Source organism: Lycium barbarum, chromosome 12 (genome assembly GCF_019175385.1).
Source record: "Lycium barbarum isolate Lr01 chromosome 12, ASM1917538v2, whole genome shotgun sequence".
NCBI classification, from domain to species: domain Eukaryota; kingdom Viridiplantae; phylum Streptophyta; class Magnoliopsida; order Solanales; family Solanaceae; genus Lycium; species Lycium barbarum.
This window is the reverse complement of record NC_083348.1, coordinates 78026205-78050073: the sequence shown is the minus strand read 5'-3', so window position 1 is coordinate 78050073 and position 23869 is coordinate 78026205. Positions and strand designations below refer to the sequence as shown.

The 23869-nt window shown below is 35.9% G+C and overlaps 1 protein-coding gene across 2 annotated transcripts in view; it reads right to left on the bottom strand.

The window, feature by feature from the left end:
- LOC132624021 (uncharacterized) overlaps positions 1 to 13492 on the bottom strand; it is a 28441-nt gene extending 14949 nt beyond the window's left edge. Inside the window, exons 1-3 of one of the 2 annotated variants that reach the window (XM_060338841.1) lie at positions 13083 to 13492; positions 12714 to 12769; positions 11586 to 12534 (exon numbers count right to left, since the gene is read on the bottom strand). In XM_060338841.1, the coding sequence (XP_060194824.1) occupies positions 11886 to 12534; positions 12714 to 12769; positions 13083 to 13265 (888 nt within the window). In that variant the 5' untranslated portion in view covers positions 13266 to 13492 and the 3' untranslated portion in view covers positions 11586 to 11885. Of the gene's footprint in view, positions 1 to 11585; positions 12535 to 12713; positions 12770 to 13082 lie in introns of those variants that run through there. The other variant, XM_060338844.1, reaches the window with a different exon arrangement.
- Positions 13493 to 23869: the final 10377 nt, after the last annotated feature.

The window sequence follows — 23869 nt, the reverse complement described above, 5'->3', positions numbered from 1 at the left end:
TAACAGCCGACTGTTCGTCTCTCTTCCGGGGCTATTCCAACGGACCTTGTTATATCTCCATAAGGCTTCCTCCGGAAGTGTTTAAGCTGACTCATACTTGGATCATGACTCTTGTCACATGTCATGATGACACTGGTCCAAATTTAAAGATTTCATTCCGTTTCTTTGGGGTCTCTTTTTTCATTTTTCCTTTCGTGTGCATTTTGTTTGTTCACACTTGGAGGAAAGAACATTTAGTTGCAATTATCTTGAGAGTAAAATGTTCTCCTCAGCGAAAAATGCATGGTGGAGCTCTTGGCATGAATTTATGTTCCCACTACTGATCTTTTAATTATAATGGTTAGACCTGGTTGTTTATTTCAGATATACAGCTAAGCGCATGAACAGTTGACTGTAAGTATCAAATAGATAAACAAATAAATAAAATAAAAATAAAAATGCATGAACTTGCTGAGGTCGCTAAAATTGCAACAAACAACAATAACTATACATTAGCTCCAAATAAATTGAATCGGCTGTACGAACTCCTTATTGATCATGAATCTCCATTAAATTCATTTATTGTCATTTCAAAGATTAACCAACTTAAATTTTCGCTTTTAGTCTTTAGCACTTATAAGTATAGTATGTTAATAGTCGTTATGACTATAAAGTGATGGAGTAATTGTATTTTGTACAGACTCATGCCGAAGCGGCACTAGTGGATGCGAAGGGTTAATTATGAGGCTAAGTATTCGTTGAAGCAAGGATAAGAATTGAATTTACATTTTTATCCTTACTTTTATTTGGTCAACTTAGCGAGTCTATCCAATTACACATAAGTACTCCCAATCATTTCAATGTAATTTTTGACTAAAGCAAAATACAAAATAATTTTAAATTTCATGGAATTGCAGTACTCGGTGTATTGGGCAAAATGTGGAATATATACAGTTATATCAATACGGGTAGGACACGAGGCATAGATGATAAGTCATAAGGCGAATCAGCACTGTTACCACCGGTGGTAACACCGTGGTACCGGAGAAATACAATGGCCGGAAGTACAATAGCTCAGGAAGAGACTCCAACGATCTGCCGTTATAAGTCAAGCCAGGCGTTACAGATTCGGTGCAATCAGACTTTATGGCTCTCTTCATTATTCATTATTACCCTGCATTCAATGCTCATTTTGGGCAGGGGTATAACACATGAAATATGTGCCCCTAACTCTTAGAATAAATAGAGGTGATCATTGCCATTGTAAGGACACGAAACACAAGATAATATACTCAGTTCCTATACAAATTCTTTGCATAGATTTTTAATTTGATTGTGTTCATATCAAGCTTCGGTGCCACGACTAGATCGAAACGAAGGAAACTGCGTCCAGAACAATCGACTACTGCCCAGGATTTTTCCTTATTTCTTGCTTATTTAGGCATATTTACATTATTTCTATATGAATAGCCCAATGTTACTAGTCACTCTGATCTATGTGTCCCTGATCACGTCTATAAATTCAATTGAATCGTTTTACGGGTAAACAGTTTGGCGCCCACCATGGGGCCGGAACAATTGTGGTTATCATTATGACCATTGTTTGTCTTACTAATCTCTCTTAAGTTTCTTATTCCACCTAAGCATCAATTTCAGGTATGATAGGAGTTAGCGACAACGCCGACGTTGCAAACCGACAGGGCTTTCACCTACTGGGACCATATGGACAACCCCTTGCAACTAGCTTGCAACCACCTATCGCAGGTAATTAAACAACAGAAGGAAAGCACAATCTCAAAACAGAAATAGACGACGTCCTTAACGACGAACCGATAGCGGAAACCATCCGGATTCTGAGGAGGCAAAATTAAAAGACGATGGCAGAATTAGAGCTGCTGAAATAGATCAACGAGGCCCTCACGGGTGTACCGGTGGAACGGGTTGCGGCTCCCATCGGCACGTCTTTGACTGCAGCTAATGTAAACGCCACCGATGGAAGTAGGCAAATTGTGGGAAGGAATGGAGACACTTCCGGAAGAGAGTACGCTCCCGATGATCCCTTCCAAGCTGAAGTCAAGCGATTCATGAGGGAGATCATAGGGAAGATGGACTAAACCGCCAAGAAGGCTGAGAAGAATGCAAAGGAGTTTCAGAAGTGCCTCAGTCAAATTACCGGGACACCTCCGGTCATAGAGGAGCCCGACTCTAAGAAGTACAGTCAGCGGAAATACATGCTGGAGTTAGCTTCAAAACTAATCCCGATGCGGTTCAAAATTCCTGATATTTCTAAATACGACAGGATCACAGACCCGCAGGAGCACATTACGACCTACACTATGGCGGTCAAAGGCAATGGTTTGCAAGAAAAGGAGATCGAGTCGGTGCTGATTCCAGCGAGACTCTCACTCGAGGGTCCTAGACATAGTATTCCCAGCTTTCAGAACACTCAATCACTTCCTTTGCCATGCTGGCCGATACCTTTATCAAAGCTCATGTCGGTGTGAAGAAGGTAAAAACCAAAAAGGCGGACATCTTCCGTATCGCTCAGGAGAGTCAGATGGTCTCAGGGGTTTCCTTACCCGCTTTCAGAAGGAGCGTATGCTGTTACTTGTCGTACCGGACGAGTGGGCAGCGGAGGCTTTTACTAAGGGTTTGAACCCTTTGAGTTCAGATGCTTCCCGAAGGCTCAAGAAAAGCCTCCTGGAGTTTTAAGCTATAATTTGGGAGGATGTGCACAATCGTTAAAAATCCAAGATCCGGATGGAAGACGACTTGTTGGGGGATCCCTCTGCAGACCTCCCCCCCCCCCCCCTCCCCGACAAAGACAGACACAGGTATTGGACCAGACTGGAACTCTTTGAAGCATCGCTTTCAACCCTATCCGCCACCAGAAGCTACTAGTGGTGGGTTCGACTATCGGTTATTGGAGAAACCCGATGGAAGTAAAAAAGACAATTTGGGGAAGAACAAACGAGGGTTGCAGTCGTAGAACAACCAGGTCGGTCTTCCTCCGAAGAGGATGGAATACCCTAAGCTCGCAGATTACAACTTCACTATTAGAGAATCCCATATGGTAGATGAGCTGAAAACTCATCCGGTATCATGCCCTCTTAGGTCGTTGCAGTTTGAACCTAGCACGAGGGACCAGACGGCATGGTGTGAGTTTCATGGAACCCCCGCGCACAAAACCACCTATTGTAGACATCTCCGTAAGGAGGTAGCTAACATGCTTGCTAGGGGATATCTCCGGGAGTACTTGAGAGAAAGAAGGAGGAAAAATTATGGAAGGGCCAACCCCGCCGAAGAGGAGGACGCAGCCAATATGATTTTCGGCGGATCCATGACAGCTGGAATCAGCTTCACTTCATTAAGAAAAATGAAGATCTCGGTAACACGAGAAAAGAGGACTTGGGAACTTTAGGATGAGAACGTCATTGCTTTCTTCGATGAGGATACGACGGGTATCATTTTACCACACAACAATGCTCTGGTCATCACCGTACTCATTGGGAACTGTAAAGTCAAACGGGTCATGATAGATCCAGGGAGTTCTGCTAATATCCTACCATGGAAGGCAGTGGATGAAATGGGGAATCTTGAGAAAATGTTATCGGCAGCAAGGACGCTCTCAGGGTTCAACATGTCTAGCGAGACCACCAAGGGCAAGATTGATTTGCTCGTGGTGATCGGCGGGTCACAAAATCGATAAAATTTCACGAGACTAGCAGTGACATGCAGATTGGAGGGGAACAACCAGCTTTAGGGGATATGTTCGCCATAGAAGAACTTGTAGCTGCGGATAGTCCAAGCAAAGCCATTGTATAGCAATTACAGGAGCTAGGTCCCGCATCGGATGCAGATCAACAGACACTGACAAGGGGCGAGGCCGACACGGGGCCTGAGAAGGGTGGAGATCATTTTTATGGGGTCCCAAGGTACTTTAAACTGCCGAATGACTCGGATGCTACAAAATCCACTATCGAAGAGCCGGAGCAGATTGCACTACATCCAGACCTTCCGGATAGAAAGGTATACCTAGGCACGGTGTTAACCCCGAGCTCAAGGACACAATACTCTCTTATTTAAGAGATAACAATGATTGATTTGCTTGGTCCCATAAAGATCTGACAGGTATCCCGTCGAACGTAGTGACCCACAAGCTCGGGTTAGACCTCAGCTTTCTACCGGTGTGCTAGAAGAAGCGTCCCATAGCGGAAGTTCGCAACAGGTTTGTTAAGGAGGAGGTAACTAACTTGTTAAACATCGGGTCTATACGGGAAGTCAAATATCCGGACTGGCTAGGCAATGTAGTTGTAGTACCTAAAAAGGGGAATAAGTTTAGAATGTGCATAGACTTTAAAGATCTAAATAAAGCATGTTTGAAGGATTCATTTTCGCTACCAAGTATCGATTAGATAATCGACGCTATAGCCGGACATAAGGTAATGAGTTTTCTCGATACATACTCCGGGTATAACCAGATAAGAAAGCACCTAGAGGATCAAGAGAAAACATCCTTCATAACTAATTTAGGTACGCATTGTTATAACATAATGTCTTCCGAGTTAAAGCATACTAAAGCCACTTATCAGATGCTCGTAAATAAAATGTTTGAACAACAAATAGGCAAGACCATGGAAGTCTATATACATGTTGGTTAAAAGTCTCCATACCGGGGACCATATTAGTCATTTGCAGGAAACATTTGCTTTCTTGAGAGAATACAACATGAAGTTGAACCCCGAGAAGTGCGCATTCGGAGTTGGGTCCGGAAAATTCTTGAGATTCTTGGTCTTTCAAAGGGGAATTGAGATAAACCCAGAGAAAATAAAGGTCATCGATAATATTTCGGACAAACTGGAAGACATAAAGGCAGTGCAGTGACTAACTGGTCGAATAGCCGCCTGTAGCAGGTTCATATCCAGATCTTCGGAGAAATGCCACAAGTTCTTAAATGCCGCAAGTTCTTCTCTTTGCTAGAAAAGAAGAATGATCTCAAATGGATATCGGAATGCTAACAAGTGCTTCAGGATCTCAAAGAATATTTGTCCCCCCCTCTGCTTATGTCCAAACCAATAGACGGAGAGTTTTTGTTGGTCTATCTGGCCGTCTCGGAGGTAGCAGTAAGTGTCTTTCTAATACGAGAAGATAAAGGTACGCAATTTCCTGTTTATTACGTTAGTCAAGTCATGTCGGGGGCCGAAATGCGGTATCTCCTTTTGGAAAGATTGGCTTTCGCCTTCATAATGGTGTCGCGTAAGCTCCAGTCTTATTTCCAATGCAACCCGATTACCATGGTGTCCATTTTCCCATTAAGGAACGTGCTCCACAAGCTTAAATTTTCAAGGCGATTAGCAAAATGGGCGACAAAATTAAGCGAGTTCGGTATTGAATATAGGCCCCGTACTACGATCAAGTCCCAAGTACTAGCGAAATTTGTGGTGGATTTCAGTTCGGGTGTGGCCTCTTAGGCTCAGAAGGAAGCTTCTTTGGTTCAGGGGGCTACATCTGGAGTTTGAACACTCTGCATAGATGGAGCGTCCAACGTGAAAGGCAAGGGGCTAGGTGTGGTACTCTGCACCCTCAATGGGGATGTTCGAAGGCAAGCGGTTAACAGCGTGCCTCTAACTAACAACAAAGCATAGTATGAAACTTTGATTGCAGGTTTAGAGCTAGCGTAAGGACTTAGCGCGGAAGTCATTAAGGCAAAGTGTGACTCCTTACAGGTGATAAATCAAGTTCACAAGATGTTCGAGGCCAAAGAGAAACGCATGCTAAAGTACCTAGAAAAGGTTCAAAGGGTGCTTGCCCGGTTTCAAGAATGGACGGTGGTCCACGTCCCAGAGAAGAGAACGTCGAAGCCGATACTTTGGCTAACTTAGGCTCATCCTTGGAGTCAACAGGCTCGAACTCAAAATCCCTGGTTCAACTACTACACTCAGCAATGGATCAATCAAGATATAACGAGGTCAATTCCAAGAGGCTGGTTTGGGACTGGCGGAACGAATTCCTGGACTACCTTAATCATGGGAAGTTACTCGGTACTGCGTTATTGATGTCCTGCTCTACCATAGGTGTTTTTTAGCCCGATGGCAAGGTGAACAGGCCCCGAGGAGTCGGATTATGTGGGAGGTTCACGAAGGTATTTGTGATAGCCATTTTGGTGCAGAGTCACTCACCAAAAACTTGCTACAGGCTGGGTATTATTCGCCTCGAATGGAGGATGATGCCAAGGCGTTCGTGCGAAAATACGATAAATGTCAACGGTATGCACAACTGTTACACCAACCAGGTGAAAAGCTGCACTCGGTTATCTCTCTGTGGCCGTTCATGAAATAAGGGATGGATATAGTAGGACCGTTGCTGGCGGGATTGAGTTAGGTGCGATTTGTGTTAATGTTAACAGATTATTTCTCTAAATGGGTCAAGGCGGTAACATATAAAAAGGTCTGAGAAAAGGAAGTAATCGACTTCATTTGGAACCATATTATCTGCCGGTTCGGGATTCCGAAAGAAATCACTTGTGAAAACAGCCCTTAGTTTATTAGAGCTAAGATCATAAATTTTCTCAAAGAATTGAACATCAAAAGAATCACTTATTCTCCCTAACATCCCAGTGGTAATGGTCAGGCAGAGTCAACTAACAAGACGGTCATCCAAAATTTGAAGAAGAAGCTGGAAGATGCCAACGGGGAGTGGCCGTTGAAGCTACCAAAAATGCTGAGGGTTTACAAAACCACGGCAAAATACAGTACCGGTGAAACACCTTTCTCCCTTGTATACGGGACGGAGGCGTTGATTCTGGTAGAAGCCAGAGCTCCTAATCCAAGGTACGACTGGGCCCAAGAACAATCCAACAATGAAGCAATGCTGGTACAGTTGGATTTGCTGGAGGAGCACAGAGACCTCGCGTATATCCGGATGGTTACACAAAAACAAAGTATGGAGCGTTACCACAATCGTCGCACCAACCTCTGGCATTTCAAAATCGGGGACTTGCTGCTACGGAAAGTAACACAAAGTACTTGAGACGCAAATGCTGAAAAATTGGGCCCAAATTGGGAAGGCTCGTACAAGGTGATCGACATTGCTGGTAAAGGATCATATACGCTAGAGGATGGAGATGGTAACCAGGTCCCTAGCAATTGGAATGTTAGTTTCCTCAAAAGGTACTACGCTTAGCGGGAAGACTGCGGCCGGTGGTGCTGCACTCTTTTTCCCTTCAACCAATTTTTATCCCAATTGGATTTTTCCTACAAGGTTTTTACTGAGGTAGAACCATTAGGCTGTATAAAATGTTTGAAACTTCATTCTTTACTTCCAAACACTGGAGAGCTATACATATATATACACGGAAGTCTGAAAAAAAGACGATTGTGGCTATGGTGGAAGTTTAAAGTTTAAAGTATAATCACCGGGGACTGCCCGAATGGAATAATTGTACGCATGTAATCGGACTGACTACACTAGATGGCAGCCAGAGTTTTACAACATAAGTTAAACTTAAAAGAAATAAACAAATGTTTCCTTTATTAAATATCGTTGCCATAGTAAGCAAGTACCTTTGTAATGTTAAACAAGATACTTTAAACGGGTACAACTAATGTCATATCAGAAAACTTCATGCCAAAGCGAATAGGAGACGTCCTTTTCTAAGCACAGAAAAATAAGGGCCCTCTCTTATTAAAAAAAACTTCTAATAAAGAAGGTTGAAAGTTCGGAAATCGGTACCAAGTACGGTTCGGACATCTCAGTAAGGTAATCGAAATTATCAAAGTCCAAGACTGAGATAAAAAAATTGGTACTTTCTATCTGAAGGCTTGGGAGGAAAGAGCTACAGGAAAACCCGACCTTCGGAGTTGTAAGAGCTGAAATTGTTCTTTAAAACAGATAAAAGGAACACGAGAAGTATTGCAGAAGTTTAAAGTCTTCAGAACACTGAAACATCTATTATAAAGTCTCTCTGGGTTCGTAAGACTTGGGGGCAAATGACAACTGCAAGGCTAGCAAGAAAAGTTATAAAAACCATCCTTCACGGAAACCTTGATACAAAACCAAAACGACAAACACCATTGTTCAAAACAAATTAAAACAAGGGCATGCAAGCCTTGAAATAAATAAAGCATGAGACACACAGGCCCGTCAGAGTTATCTGGATTCAAAATTTAAGGGGAGGACGGACCACCTTAGTAGGAGAAGCCTATTAACCTTCACTCTCGGAGCTGCTGTCCTCCAAAGATCACAGGTTTGCCATAGCGGACTCCACGGCCACAAAATCTACGTCACCATATAGCAAGGCCTTTGATAGGTCTAACTTCTTATCCAAGGCCTCTTGATAGACTTCAGAACAGAAAGATCACGTATCAGGCTAGCCTAATGCTCTTGGGCAGCCCTGCGTCGCTGGAAGCTCTCCCACCTTTTTTGGAGACGGGGTCGAAAAGCCTCCGAACATCTTAGCTGGCCCGGGCGGTTTCCAGCTTGCTTGTCAAGCGGCGAACACGCACTTGTAGGCTTTGGAATTCGGAATTCTTTTCCAGCATGGACCTCTTTTCTTTGTCTAGATGTTGTTTGGCTTTATCGTAACTAAGTCGCAGATTCGCGACATCTTATTCAGAGCGTTTCAGCTTCGCGGCGCAATTGGATATTTTCAGTAGTTACGGATTCTGACACTTGCATCTTCGCCGCCTCGGTGATTATGAAGGCGGTGGAGGTATTGCATGAGAGGATCAGGTTGGCAAGCCGATATAACATGACCTTCATGTTCGAAACGGAAGGCCCTAGGAGTGGAAGGCTCGCCGGTTTTATTGGTGCTAAAGTGCAATGGTAAGGGCTCAAGGCCGGTATGCTCCGAAGGGTCTGTCGGTCCATCTTGCTTTGGGAAAGGGCTTCCGATCTTGCCATTCCAGGGGTCGGGGGATTTTCATCCCCACCATCAAGGTTGATCATGCCCTGATTTTCTTGCATATCGTTTCAAGCCTCAACAAGGCAGCACCGCGAACGCAGTCAGGAGCCAATCCCGTCTGTCAATGGTCTAACAATTTGCAAAGGACTCCAGATTCTGCGTTTTCGGCCTCCAGAATGTCGGGTGGTGGCTGCATAATGTTAGAAAGGGGGGTAGCACTTGAGGGGATCCTCCGGACCGATGATCTTCGGGTAAGGATTCCTGAGTACAGCCGTGAAGGTAAAACAAAGGAAAAATGCGGGGAAATACTTAAGAACAAGGGTCAACGATTTACCGTGGTTTTTTCCTCTCCACCATTCCGCGATCAACTCTTCCAAGTCCTGATTACCCCTACAGTGGCTCTCAGCAGGTCCAGTACCCAATCAAACATTCCTGGTACGAAACCCGAGGCCACAACGGCAGCTGTAGGTTTTGAGAAGGTTTTACGGTGATAAAGGCAAATTTGGATCGATGAAGGGAAGGTTCTAGAACTTATGAGTATTGTTCCACATCTTTGGAAAGGGCTTGAAGGAGGCATGGCGGAGAAGATCTATTCGTATCATCACAAACCGATCTCACCAGCCCCGGTCAAAGTCATCTTCGATGCTGGCAATTAGTCTACGAGAACCACGAAGGAACAAATGGATCTTTGCCCCCCAAAACAAGCGCTGAGGGTAAAGTTGCATCAAGTGATCAATGGAGAAGGCGAGTCCGACGCGGTCAGTAAGTTCCTGAATGCAGTACACGATCCTCCAGAGCTGAAGGGAAAGTTGGCTTAGCAAACTTGGTACCTACGACAGAGGGTCTCGATCAAACATGGGATCAGTAAGGTGAACTAGATGGCGAAGGGTTAAGTATGAACCATGGAATACCCCTCTACATGCTTAGTCATTCTGCCCTCAGGACCAACAGCGAGGGCCACGACCTCCAGACCCTAATTGCAGTCGACATAAACTTGGGGTAGATCCTCGTCGGTTATCAGGGAGTTAATCTCGCCTACAGATTCATAGCGGGTGACTATACGAAAATTCCTCCTGTGTACATAATCAATGGGCAGAATTTCTGTTACGAGGGATCTCAAGTCAGTTGCTCTATTCATGGTTGCTTCAGGGCTCTTCTCCTGCCTCGAAGTTGAGGAATTATCAGAAGAACGAGAGAAAGAAGGAGCTGAGTTTGTAGGGTTTTGGGCAGACAAAGCCATTGTTGAAACTGTAGTTAGTATTCTAGAAATGGAGGTTTGAGTCTTAAGTAGAGAAAATCTAAACTTCATGCAAGGAAAGAAATACTTTTCTCGAATGGGAAGATTGGGAAAAGATTTGAGGTTTATATAAGGAAGAAAATCTCTAAAATCTGAGAAGTCGAGGAGTCATCAGAGACGGCGAAACGTCAACGGTCGATTTCATTGCCTCTTGGTGCTTCAGTTGATTGGCACGACGTTTGAGGTCCTAGGACGTTTCGGGATCCAGCGAGTCTTGAGTAAATTTGAAGTCTCTTCCACTTCCCAGGAAAATCTGTTCGAATCCCTAGAAGTGGGGGGACTATTTGTATTGGGAAAAATGCGGAGTATGCAGTTGTATCAATACGGGTAGGACACATGGCATAGAGGACAAGTCATAAAGCGAATCAGCACTGTTACCACCGGTGGTAGCACCGTAGTACCGGAGAGGTACCATGCCCGGTGGTGAAGTATAATGGCTCTGGAAGAGACTCCAACGGTCTTCCGTTATAAGTCAAGCCAGGCGTTACAGATTCGGCGCAATCAGACTTTATGGCTCTTCATTATTCATTATTACTCAGTATTCAATGCTCATTATGGGCAGGGGCATAACAGATGAAATATGTGCCCCTAGCTCTTAATATAAATAGAGGTGATCATTCTCATTATAAGGACACGAAATACAAGATAATATATTCAGTTCCTATACAAATTCTTTGCATAGCTTTTTAAATTTATTATGTTCATATCAAGCTCCGGTGGCACGACTAGATCGGAACGAAGGAAACTACGTCCGGGACAATCGATTACTGCCCAGGCATTTCCCTTATTTCTTGCTTATTTACGCATATTTACATTATTTCTAAACGAATAGCCTAATCTTACTGGTCACTCTGATTTACGGGTCCCTGACCAAGTTTATAAATTCAACTAAACCGTTTTACAGGTAAACACTTGGGTACAAGTCTAATTATTTAAAAAAATTATGTGAATTTAGGTATTGATTCCTTAAGATTTTATTTTTTGCAGTAAACTGTAGTAGCAAACAAATCAAATGTTTTCATTAATAAAATAACCAGAAATATTAAAAGTTGTGGTCAAAGAATAAAAATGTAGCTCGACTCCAAATACTGGTACTTTAGTGTTATATAAATGGCGGAACGCATAGATTAACTAATACTTAGTTCATATTTTTCAAACAAAATATTCTTTTGAACTCTTTTACCTTAGATATTTCGGCAAAGTTGATTGTTCGAGAAAATTTTGTTTTACATTTCGTACTAATTAATAGTTATAGTACTTAAAGAGTAGTGGAGTAATTGTTACTGATATTAATTAACCTGATACACGTGATGAAGAACTCCCATACTTACCATTTTACCGCCGCATGCCACACACTTGGGACTGACAAGGATACAATTCAAACAAAGTATCCGTTGAAACAGCAAGTGACCATATGAAATTACAGTTCTACCCTTATAAAGATTTGTTCCAACACAAGGATGTCTACCTTTAAACATCGCATTCGCCACACATGCTAAGGCTACACTGAAGTAAATTAAAGCTAATGTCACCTAGAGTAGAACACTACAACCATGAAACCAAAATCATATTTTTTTTATAAGTAAACAAGAAATCAAAATAATCTGTCATACCCTAAGAAAAACTAAGACGATTCTAATAATAATCACAACAGTTGTCGACCAAAAAGCAGTAACTCACTAGCTAGCTAGAAATTGCTGTTGAATTTCACATTAAAGATTTGAGTGACCTAGCTTTGATGGGCTTACGGGCTTTTTTAATCTTACAGTTTTCAACTTCATCATCATCCTCGTCTTCAATATAGTCAAAATTATCTTCATTATCCATTTTAGAAGATGAAGATTGTGCCCCGTGACAATCACTGGAGTATATTTCACCTGCATTATTATTCTTCCCACTCGATGGGCCTCTTTTCTTGCCCCATAAAGGACCAAAACCAGAATAATAGTAGAATTCTGAAGACGACGATTTCTTAGGACGATGAGGGCGGCCTCGAGAACTCGGGGTACTGTTAATTTTGGCGTCGGAGTTGTTAGCAATAGTAATAGTAGAATGAGTTGAGTTGCTACTACTGTAATAATGCTTTTTCACTTGAGCAAAATGGTGTTCACAGAAAGTATGCCCTTTTTTTGCCTCTCTATTGCATTGCCATCCCTTTCCGTCATTCTTGCAACACATTGTTGTAATATTATTATCTCCGTTTTTTTCCAACCCTAGCTCCTCTATTTCTTGGTCGTCTTGCTCTTTCTCAAATGCGTCGAAATTAGCAGCAGGTATATCAGCGACATTATTATTGTTAAAATAATTCATCTCTTTCTTTTCTGTATTATCATCGAGCTTCATTGAAGTGATATTGCTACAGGAAAAACAATGCTAACTTAAAATCACAACCAATTGTATTTGAGCCAAAATCCAACGAATAATAACCAACTGTTACGCCAAAATTTCAAATCTCCTAATTATCGTTTTCTGAAATATAAAAAGAAATAAAAGATTCTACTAGTATTTAAAATTGATGTAATAGTAGAAAGTTACCTCTGCTCTGAATCATAAAAGGTCCCATTTACAGCGTAGTTATCACATCCATCCAACTGCAGCAAAGAAAATTAATAAAGTTTATCGAGAAAGTTCTTAAAAGAATACAAGCTGTGCGGTGAATAATAGGGCAAAACAGTGAAAACCCATGAAACAAATTGTACAAAGAAGCCTAAATACACGACAAAAATGGTGAGATTGAGATTCATTAAGCAACCCTAACAGACACTCTCCTTAAAACCCTAAACCACAAAGCTAATACAAAAGAGCCAAAAAAATGTAAGAACATTGAAGAAACGAATTGGGTATTGTATAGATCTGGTAAAAGGGGAAGAAAAATAATGAGAAAATGAGTTTTATTAGACTGACCTGATGAGGAACAAGTAGAGTCTGCTGGTTAATATTTTCATCTAAGGGAAATGTGATAACATCCCATGGTGACTGGTTGAGCTGGCAATTAACGTGGGTCTGTAAAACGGTACCGTGTTGCTTGAGAAATATAGAAGAAGCATAGTGGAGCGGGGAAATTTTGGCATGCTTCCTTATTCTCATGGCTGAAAAACTCTCTGTAACATAAATGAAAAGTATTTTTTGAGGAGTAGGCACGATGGAAGCAGATCCAAATGGGTCTTATATGTTTTCTTTTCTTTTTTTCTTTTTTCTTTCTTTTAGGGGCCCAATCAACTTTATGTTTTTTTTTTTTTTTTAATCCCATTTTGGAGTTTGCTCTTGCATTCTTTTTGCTCTGCGAAAAGGTCAGAGATACTCATTTACCAGAAGCAATATTTTTAATTTTATTTTGTTATACTTTTGGTTACTTATACTCGTCTTGATAGCAAATCGTAATCATATTTGTCATCGACCTTAACATAGTTCTAACTTGAAGTTTATTATCGGGTATTTTAAGCGACAATGAAAATTAGAGGGCTAAATTTGAAACTTTTTTTAAAAAATATTTTGATATGTGGGATCCAATTAATCCGTATTAGAGCTTGTTAGAGTAAAAGTCAAATAGATGACGATTTCAAAATGGCAAGTGTATGAAATGTCTCAAAGTTTAACAAATTGTAAAATTAAGATACTTTGGATAATAAATAAGTAAATTTTAGACCTTTCCCTTTTTAGATATAATTTAACTCATTTCATTTAGTTATCAAAAACTCTATAAAAAGCAAACAACAAAAAACAAAATTAAGTAGTTAATAAATATAATATATATACTACATAATGATCATGCTAATATATGTACTAATGGGCACTTTGATTTAATCTGGCAAGTAACTCTTAATTAACAATAGCCATTTATGGAGCTTTTCTTCTGAAGCATCATAGGTCGTCGTACCTGTCAAAATGTAAAAGCGAAGTGAGGATCACAAAAATCAGTTAGTCCAACTTTTAATTACCTTTCGACAATCAAGCTGCTACAAAAACTACAAATATTTAGGTCAATTGATTTGTATATAGCCTGTTATACAAATTGTTTTAGTATGTTAAATCTCTCGAAAACTCTGTAGTTTTACATATAAAGAGTTATTTCTTCTGCTTGAATTGTAAAGGGTGATATTATATATAAAAATGTAATTGGCAACCTAAATAAGTAAATCTAACTATCCAGTCTTAATTTTATGTGAACATGTTTGAATAGATTTAGAACTTAAAAAATCCAAGAAGAATTTAACATATAAATTTTTACCCGGGTGGGGTTAGTTTTCTTGAATATGACATTTCAACAATTGTTAACACCGGATGCGAATACGTTTTTTCTAAGCCAAATATGTGCAAAGTATTAAAATTATCCTTTTAAATGAGGGGTGGTAAGAATTTCACATGTCTTTTTACTTTCTCTCTCCTTATAAAAATAAACTTTTATATCAAGTGGGTTCTAATAAGTTAAATTATTAATGGTAACTAAGATAAAATAGTTTCTAAAAAGGGAAAAATCTCAATTTTTTGGAGAAAGACTAAAAAGAAAAGGTACATAAAATGAACACAAAGAATGGTAAAAGGCCAGCCGGGTACACTAAGCTCCCGCTACGCACATGTCCGAGGAAGAGCTGGACAACAAGGGTCTATTGTGCACAGTCTTAGCCTACATTTCTGTAAGAGTTGTTTCCACGATTTAAACTCGTGACCTCCTGATCACATAGCAACAACTTTATCAATTACGTTAAGGCTTCTCTTCAAATCATAGAGGTAGGATTAATTAATAAATAGGTAAAACAGGAGATGCAACATGTATTAAAAATGATATGCATGAGTAAGAAAATACGCATATCAAAGTGAATATTCCAAGAACCATAAGAAATGAGCATTTGGAAATTTCAATTTTTAAAATTCGAAAGTAAATAATATCCAACTTGTGACCTTTCCAAGAACTCTTCGTTTCAGAGTCTCTTTTTTCTTTATATATTTAATTTTCGCTTTAGAAGCTCTTATAACAAGGTCTATCTTATTACTTCAATTTACAGATATTTTATTTTATTTATAATAGCGACGAATCAAGTGTCGTCACTAGGAAATTACGATATTTCCCCTTTTTTCTAATGAAGACAGCTGCACACTATATCTTCGTGTAATATCCGTAGGATCTCAAAAATAAAACCAACATGGAAACATTATTTTCTCTTTTTGTCTTGGATGCTTTTCTCTTCTGTATTCGGTTAAGGAGATTAAATCTAATAGCTGAATTAAATTTTACATATTGATCATTATGTTATTCATGGCATAAGACGACGTTTTACCTTTTTGGTTTACCTTTCTGTAAATATTAGAATCTACAAGATAATACTTGTAACATTTGTACTTTGAATATGAAGAAAATGATTACTACATACTTATGTAAATCATAGGCTTATTTCCCTTAGACTTCCTGATCTAGAAGTCATCTTTAAATGCTTTTACGGTTTTACCAAAACTAGTATATTCCACACTCGCTCACTCTACTTCGCTGGCTCAATTCTGTTAGATTTAACTGTCCTTTTTGAAAAAATATGTTAAATTTAAGGTTTTGGACCAATTTCATCACTTCTTTACATAGATGAAGGATTATACATTAAGGGCTATATTGGTCATTTCTCTGATTAGTCAATTTTAATTTTCAGAACCGACATAATCAACTGTGCATGTGCAATTCAAACGGCGGTATTAACTTCCTCTCATAAGCATTAAATTTTAAATTTTGCAGGTTGACAAATTAATCTTTCTCTTCTTCTCTTTCAAAAAAAAAAAAAAACACACACACACAAAACTGTATGCTAATTTTAAAATGAGTTGAAAATCATGAGGTTTGAGGTTCAATTTCTAAAGATAAAAACACTAAGTGATTTCTTCTTATTTGTCTAAGCTTTGGGGGATAGAATCATAGAATTACCCTATACCCATTGGTGGGAAATAATTCAAGTACTCCCTCGAGATACCCCTAAGCTAACCCGGATATCACAATTATAAAAGAAAAAGGAATTGATGTTCAATTCGAAGATTCTGTGTTATATCCTAACTGTCAATACTAATCCATGTTCTAAGCACATTAACTATTTTATATCACTGTATATATATAATCTTGTTGTCTTATGTGATCATATCGTCATTTCATATCTTTTTAATGAAACAAACGGGAATGATCTTTCTGTGGTTTTGTAATGAAATGAATTGGACAAGGAATTAAGCAACATATACAAAAGGAAAGTGGATAGGATGATATTATCAATAAATGGTACATACATTAGGTGTGAAAAAAATGCAATTATATAACTCTCAATAGATAATAATGCACCGATTTAGAAATGATCAAGACAAAATAAAAGAAATAATATATGATATAAGGGTTGATCATTAGAAGAAGAAAAAAGCGGCAGTAGAAGCAACAGCAGCTATGAGAATTGGAACAAACAAAGCAGTGCCATCATTCTCCATGGAAGGTGAAGGTGAAGGTGCTTCTCCTGCAGCCAAAACTCCAATATTCCCAAAAGCTACAAGCATCGTTATGCAAATTGTGAAAACCATAGCCAACTTATTGAATCCCTCCATTATATTATTGATTCTCTTAATTATAAATTTCTGAAAACCTTTTATCTTGAAATTGGAACTTGATAAGAAACTGATGGTTCTTTTGCAGGATTAAGGATGTCCTTTTATAGTGAATCACTAAGAATCTTTCCAGCTACACTTGTATTGTTTAAGTCTAATACTCCCGCTTTTACTTGTCCACTATGGACTTTGCACACCTCTTAAAAAATAATAAATGAAGTGCATATTTTAACATGATACTCATATTAATGGGTATATAATTGTATTGAATTTGAAATGAGTAATTAATGCTAAGAGCAAAATAGGAAAAAATAAATTATATTTCTCTTGATATACGAAAGTGAAAATCTAATTTTAGAATATCAACAAGTAAAAGTGAACAGAGGAAGTATCAAATTATTTTAGTGATGTGCAAGGCTGGGTTTGTAGGGTGCATGATTACAATAATTTGGTGCATGATTACAATAATTAATGTTTACTCTCTTAATTAATATGGTCGGAGATTTTATTTCATTTATGTAATTGATGAACTAGAGCTTGACAACATTTACATTGGTGTGTGTTCTTTGATATAGTTGTATTTATTGTCTATTCATCATCATCTGGCAAATGGGAGCCGCGTTAGAGTGCCCTTTTTATTCGTCACTAGATGGCCTATGTCCGTGTCCAGATTATAGTGCATTTATGTGTATGTAATTGTGTTTGAATAGTTATTATATATATAGAGAGAGAGTATATATGATGTTCAAAACATGATTAATATAACATTGTAGTTTGTGCTCCGTATCTAAAATTTTATTATATTAATGTTTGCTACGAATACAAAATTGGCAAATTTATTAATATTTTTTAAAAGAGAAGACTTGTTTAAAAGGAAATTATTTTATTTTTACCAAATTTTGATTTGGATAATTCTAATTCAAATTATTAAATTAATTTTACATGTTTAAGACGAAACAAAGTAGAAATTGATTTTCTATTTAAATGAAGAAATACTATTTTTTAATTTTTGGTAAATATTCTCGGTTTAACTCATTTTACTTGTCATGTTGTCTTTTGCATGGCTTTTTAATAAAACGCCAATTAGAATTGTAATTTGACTAATATACCTTATTCGTTATTTGATCTCTATTTGATATATATTTTTTTTACGATATTAATCTCTTTTTACATTTATTAGAAAAAGAATAAAAATAAAGAAGTAATTAAATTCTATCTTATTTTAAAATATAAATATTTTAAGTATATTTATTTTAGTGAACATAACAAATAAATGACATGGCGGAATAAAAAATACAACAGTTTAATATCTAGATTAGATCTCAGGCTAATATAAAAAAAGAAAGAAAACTGTATGGTTTGACTACTTAACTTTTTGAAGAAAAGCAATTTCATTTGCTCCCACTAATGGATTGATACGCATGTGGCAATGAATCCATCATTATTGACTTAGTGAGATACTTTGGAAATTGCATAAATATTGTTTGATTTTTTAATATGGAGCGCACTTTGTTTTTTGGACATTATTAATTTGTACTATTTTTATGCATATATATATATATATATATATATATTAGAATTATGGGGCCCCCACTTTTTTTTTGACATTATTAGTTTATACTATTTTTATGCATATAATATATATATACATATACTATGTTCAAAACACGATTAATAACATTGTAGTTTGTGCTCCGTATCTAAAACTTTATTATATTAGTGTTTGCTACGAATACAACTGCACTTTTTTTTGACATTATTAATTTGCACTATTTATATATATATATATATATATTGCCTGATTTTGTCAATATGGGATACTATGTTCAAAACACGATTAATATAACATTGTAGTTTGTGCTCCGTATTTAAAATTTTATTAGTGTTTGCAACGAGTACGCACGTGGCAATGAATCCATCATTATTAACTTAATGAGATACTTTGGAATTTACATGAATATTGTTTGATTTTTTAATATGGGGTGCACTTTTCTTTTTGGACATTATTAATTTGCACTATTTTTTTTAATATTAGTTGTTGGTTAATATATATGGGGCCCACAATTTTTTTTAATTAAATTGGAACGGATATATTACTACTATATAGAAGGGCCTACAATTTTTTTTATGTTAGTTGTTATTTAATATATATGGGAATATATATACATATACTATGTTCAAAACACGATTAATATAACATTGTAGTTTGTGCTCCGTATCTAAAACTTTATTATATTAGTGTTTGCTACGAATACAAAGCCAACACTTTTTTTTTAACATTATATATTTTTTAATATGGGATTCACTTATATATATATTGCTTGATTTTGTCAATATGGGATACTATGTTCAAAACACGATTAATATAACATTGTAGTTTGTGCTCCGTATTTAAAATTTTATTAGTGTTTGCAACGAGTACGCACGTGGCAATGAATCCATCATTATTAACTTAATGAGATACTTTGAAAATTACATGAATATTTTTTAATTTTTTAATATGGGGTGCACTTTTTTTTGGACATTATTAATTTGCACTATTTTTTTTTAATATTAGTTATTGTTTAATATATATGGGGCCCACAATTTTTTTTAATTAAATTGGAACGGATATATTACTACTATATAGAAGGGCCAATAATTTTTTTTTTATATTAGTTGTTGTTTAATATATATGGGGCCCACATTTTTTTTTACAATTTTAATTTTTTTTTATGGGCCTGTTTAATATGGAGCCCAAGTTATGTTTTATATATTGTTAATTTATTATATTTTCATAATCTATGTATTTTTACATAGATTATATACTGTTATGAGGTATATCGTTATACTGTTATGTTTTAAAAGATTGTACCCTTTTCTGATTCAATTATGAAAATATAATAAATTAACGTTAACTAAACAAAATTTCATTAATAACGATGTACATTTATATGATCAGTAGGATGGCATTAGCAACTGAATGTCAAAGACTCAAAAGGTATACAATAGCACGTGTACAAAGCTACAATAGTGATCAGGACTGAAATGATAAACTCATATGGGGCCATTATTGTAAAGGGTAGTAAAGTCTTCACAACCCAAAAATAAAGAAGCAACTACAGTACCAATCAGGAAAAGCAGTCATGAGTTACCAAAATATCCCTGTACCATATTTCTACTATATGGACGACCAAGGGCAAATCTGTAATTTTGCTTAATTATAAAAGTGCTTCATGAAAAGTAAGAACCAAACATTATACTCCTATAAAATAAAATTTGTGTCCTTGGACGTGGACCCCTACTCCACATAGATAAATGGAGACGTGAGTCCCGCATTATTAGCTTACTTTCGATTAACTAATCTCATATCTCCTTTCTTCCTTGTACCGAGACAATTTTGCTTTCCGTTAAAATTTTAATCAATACCTCTGCCATTAATTAATTTTATCAATCATATAATAATATTAAAATTGGATTGTTCACTAAAATTTCAAATAGTAGTTCTTCATTAAACAGAAAGTTAAATTTGTATTTGTCCATTTTAAACATTTGAAATTAATTAAGATATTTGAATAATGTAAGTTTGATTTAATTTAATAATTAGCCCAATTAAATTTGACAGAAAACTAAGTTTTCTTTCACTCCAACGTAAATTGACAAGCGTACGTTTACACTTTTAAATTAATCAAATCAATATTTAGTTGATTATAATAGATTGCTAACTTTATTTTTTAAGTTGTCAATTAAGCAAGTTATCTCTTTTTTTTAAAATATGAATAAATCCCATGAAACATTATATTGAGGAATTTGAGTTTTCGTAAACTATATATTTGTAGGAATAGTTAATAGAATAAAGTTTTGAATATACAACTTGTTGGCAATTAGAGAAGCAAACAAATTTAAGCGATTAATATTTAGAAAAGGATAGAAAAATAACAAAAGCATAATTGTAATTTGAGAAATTACATAACCAACTAACATTGACAATACCAAATTTTTGAAATAAAAAAAATATATGGGCCAAGAAATTAATTTTTTATGTAAATATATATCATAAACTTAGAAAACTTCGGTAAAAGAATTTAAAATTCAATTGTCAGGATAGTTTAAATGAATCACAGTTATTTGAGACTATATGTGATCTTTTAAAAAAAATTATATTAATAGAAGTACTAATTAACTATATGTCATTCTGCCATGAAAAAAGAACCATAAATAGAGGTTTGTATCATGCTAACGGTCTTGCCGTTATCAATTAAGATCAATTATGTGTTAAACTTCATATGATAGTCAGGTGCGCTTCTTAATAACTCTAATTTCTACTTGTTAGCAATAAATTAAAAGAATTGTCTTTCAAGAGAATAACATATCAAACTTGTTATATAAGATATAATTCATTCTAACAATCAAATCATCTTATGATTATTAGGATCAAAATAAATTTATGTTATTATAGTATTATGCGTAAAACGCAGATTAAATTTATTTTAGATTGTGAGTGCTTCACATCTTACATATGAATATTTCAATAATTGATGCTAAAAATAGTTGAAATTATTTCTGGGTTAAGTTACTTTATTGCTTTAATTATACTTAAGGTTAGGTTAGGAGTTAGGACCAATCGAATGTTGGTCAAAGTGCCGTATATTTTTTGTGAATAACTTTTAATATCTTCATTTTAATTTTTCTGAAATAGGAAAAATAATAGCATAAACTTTTAAATTTTCTGTATATGAAATTGATTTAAAATCTAATTGGGCCCGTGCACGGGCCTTAAATTATCTAGTAAATTAAGAAAAGCAGCTGGCAAATAGGGGTGCCCACGACGGACGACGAAAACTGACGACGAAAAAGCACCAACTGGTGCTTCTATATATTTAGAAGAAATGTAGTGCATTGGACTCGCTGAAAGGCAGAGACTAGTCTTTTGGACACTCCTTCCGGGTAGGGATCTAATAGTTCAATTAGTTAACTATCTGAATTTTCACTTTGTTGGTGAGGATTCGAATCCCCACATTGTAATCTCCTCTTCATTTTTCCTTTCCCTATCCCCTATGTAATAGAAATATATATATATATATTTTAAAAGGATACTCCCTCCGGATTAAAAAGAGTGTCCACTTAGCATTTATTTTTTATGTTCAAAAAGAGTATCCACCTATTAAATCAAGAAACAATTAACCTTACTTTTTTCAAATTTACCTTATTAAGTGTTAAGTGACCAAATCTCAATACCTATTTAATTAGGGTATTTTGGTCAAATTACATATTTTTATAGAGGAGTTGGTATTTTCTTAAGAGGTGTGCAAATGATTAGTACGAATGAAATTACGTAATATCTATACTCTACTCCCTCCAGTCTCATATTACTTGGTCACTTTCCCTTTTGCACGCGACTTAAGAAATTATAAATAAAAGATATATTTTACTATCTTACCCCTATCTCTCCAATAAATACATTCTTATTAATATTGACTATTTTCAAGAACATTTAATACTAAGGGTAAGATAGAAAATATTTTGTTAATTTTATCCTGGTTTTATAAATGAACAAGTAATTTGGGACATATATTTTTAGCAATGTGGCCAAGTAATATGAGACGAAGGGAGTAGAGTATATTACGTAGTTCTCAGTCCTCAGTTTACTTTTACTTGTCCATTATGTAAAAATAGATTTTTTACTTTTACTTATCCACTTTCGCATATCAAGAGAAAAACAATTTATTTTTCTTGTTTTATCCTTAGCATTAATTACTCATTCTAAATTATTTTTCGAATTTATTAAGACTATACATCAATTAATATGGGTATCATGATAAAATAACACTTCATTTATTATTTCTCAAAGAGTATGCAAAGTCCGAAATGAACGGAGAAATATTACACTGAATTTCTGAAATGTGATATAGTAGAAATTTACTCGTATTTAAATATTTACTTTAATAAGAAGTATTTAAATATGAGTCAAATTGTTAATAATTTGTATAAGATTTTTATCGGGTGCTCCCAATGAGACTTCAAACTGAGTTTAAATTTATATATCGTCTGTACTCTGTATAAGAGATTTTTATACTATCAAGTCATTATTATTTATTGTAACACATAAATATATATATTTTTTGTAAAATTAAACATCTCACATTTTGAAAATGGACCTAAAAATATTTTTTGAATAACTTGATAATGCAATTTTTTTTGTTACAGTGATAATATATACTCCCGCCGTTTCAATTTATGTGAATGTTTTCGGAGTACGAGGGTCAAATTTTATAACTTTGATCACAAATTTTGATAAAGATTTTTTAAATTTGTAAAAATAAAATTTATATATTTAGAAACTACATAAAAGTACTATAAGTCATGATAATTTATAAATAAAATAATTTTAAAAGATGTAAGAAAAATGTGGTCAAAGAACCACCTCATAAACTCCCCAAATAATAATAAATTCACATAAATTGAAGCAGAGGGAGTATAAGTTAAACTAAAGGGAGCTATTTCTCCCGGACATCCAATGAATTTGAAAATAGTTGATTTTGAACTTTTTGATCCTCATTTATCTTATGAGCAAACTTTCAAAGTCAAAATTAAAATAAAATTTGAAATTTTGGATATAAGCAAACGATGTCAAAAGATCCAGACTACTCAAACCTACAAGGAAATTCTATTAGAAATTAAAGATTGCTAATCTTTTTTGATGACCATTCATCAAATAATTGGAGTAATTGAGAGAATCCTCATTATCCATTTCCAGTAAATTATTTGCAAAAAACGACTTAGAGCCCGTTTGGATTGGCTTATAAGTTGGCTTATAAGCTGTTTTCAGTTTTTTTGAGTGTTTGGCTGGCCAGCTTAAAGTCATTTTATGCTTAAAATAAGCTCAAAAAAATAATTGGACCCATTTGACTTAGTTTATCTAAAGCAGCTTATAAGCTGAAAACAACTTATAAGCCAAAAAAAATAAGTTGGACTACCCCAACTTATTTTTTTCAGCTTATAAGCTGCAAACAGCTTTAAGCTGTAAGCCAATCCAAACGGGCTCATACTCCTTCCCCTTCAAGTTATGTGCTAATACTTTTCAAGTTATGTGATACTTTTCTAGAGTCTAATTGACTATTGAAGTTAAATTGAATTATATTAACTCAATA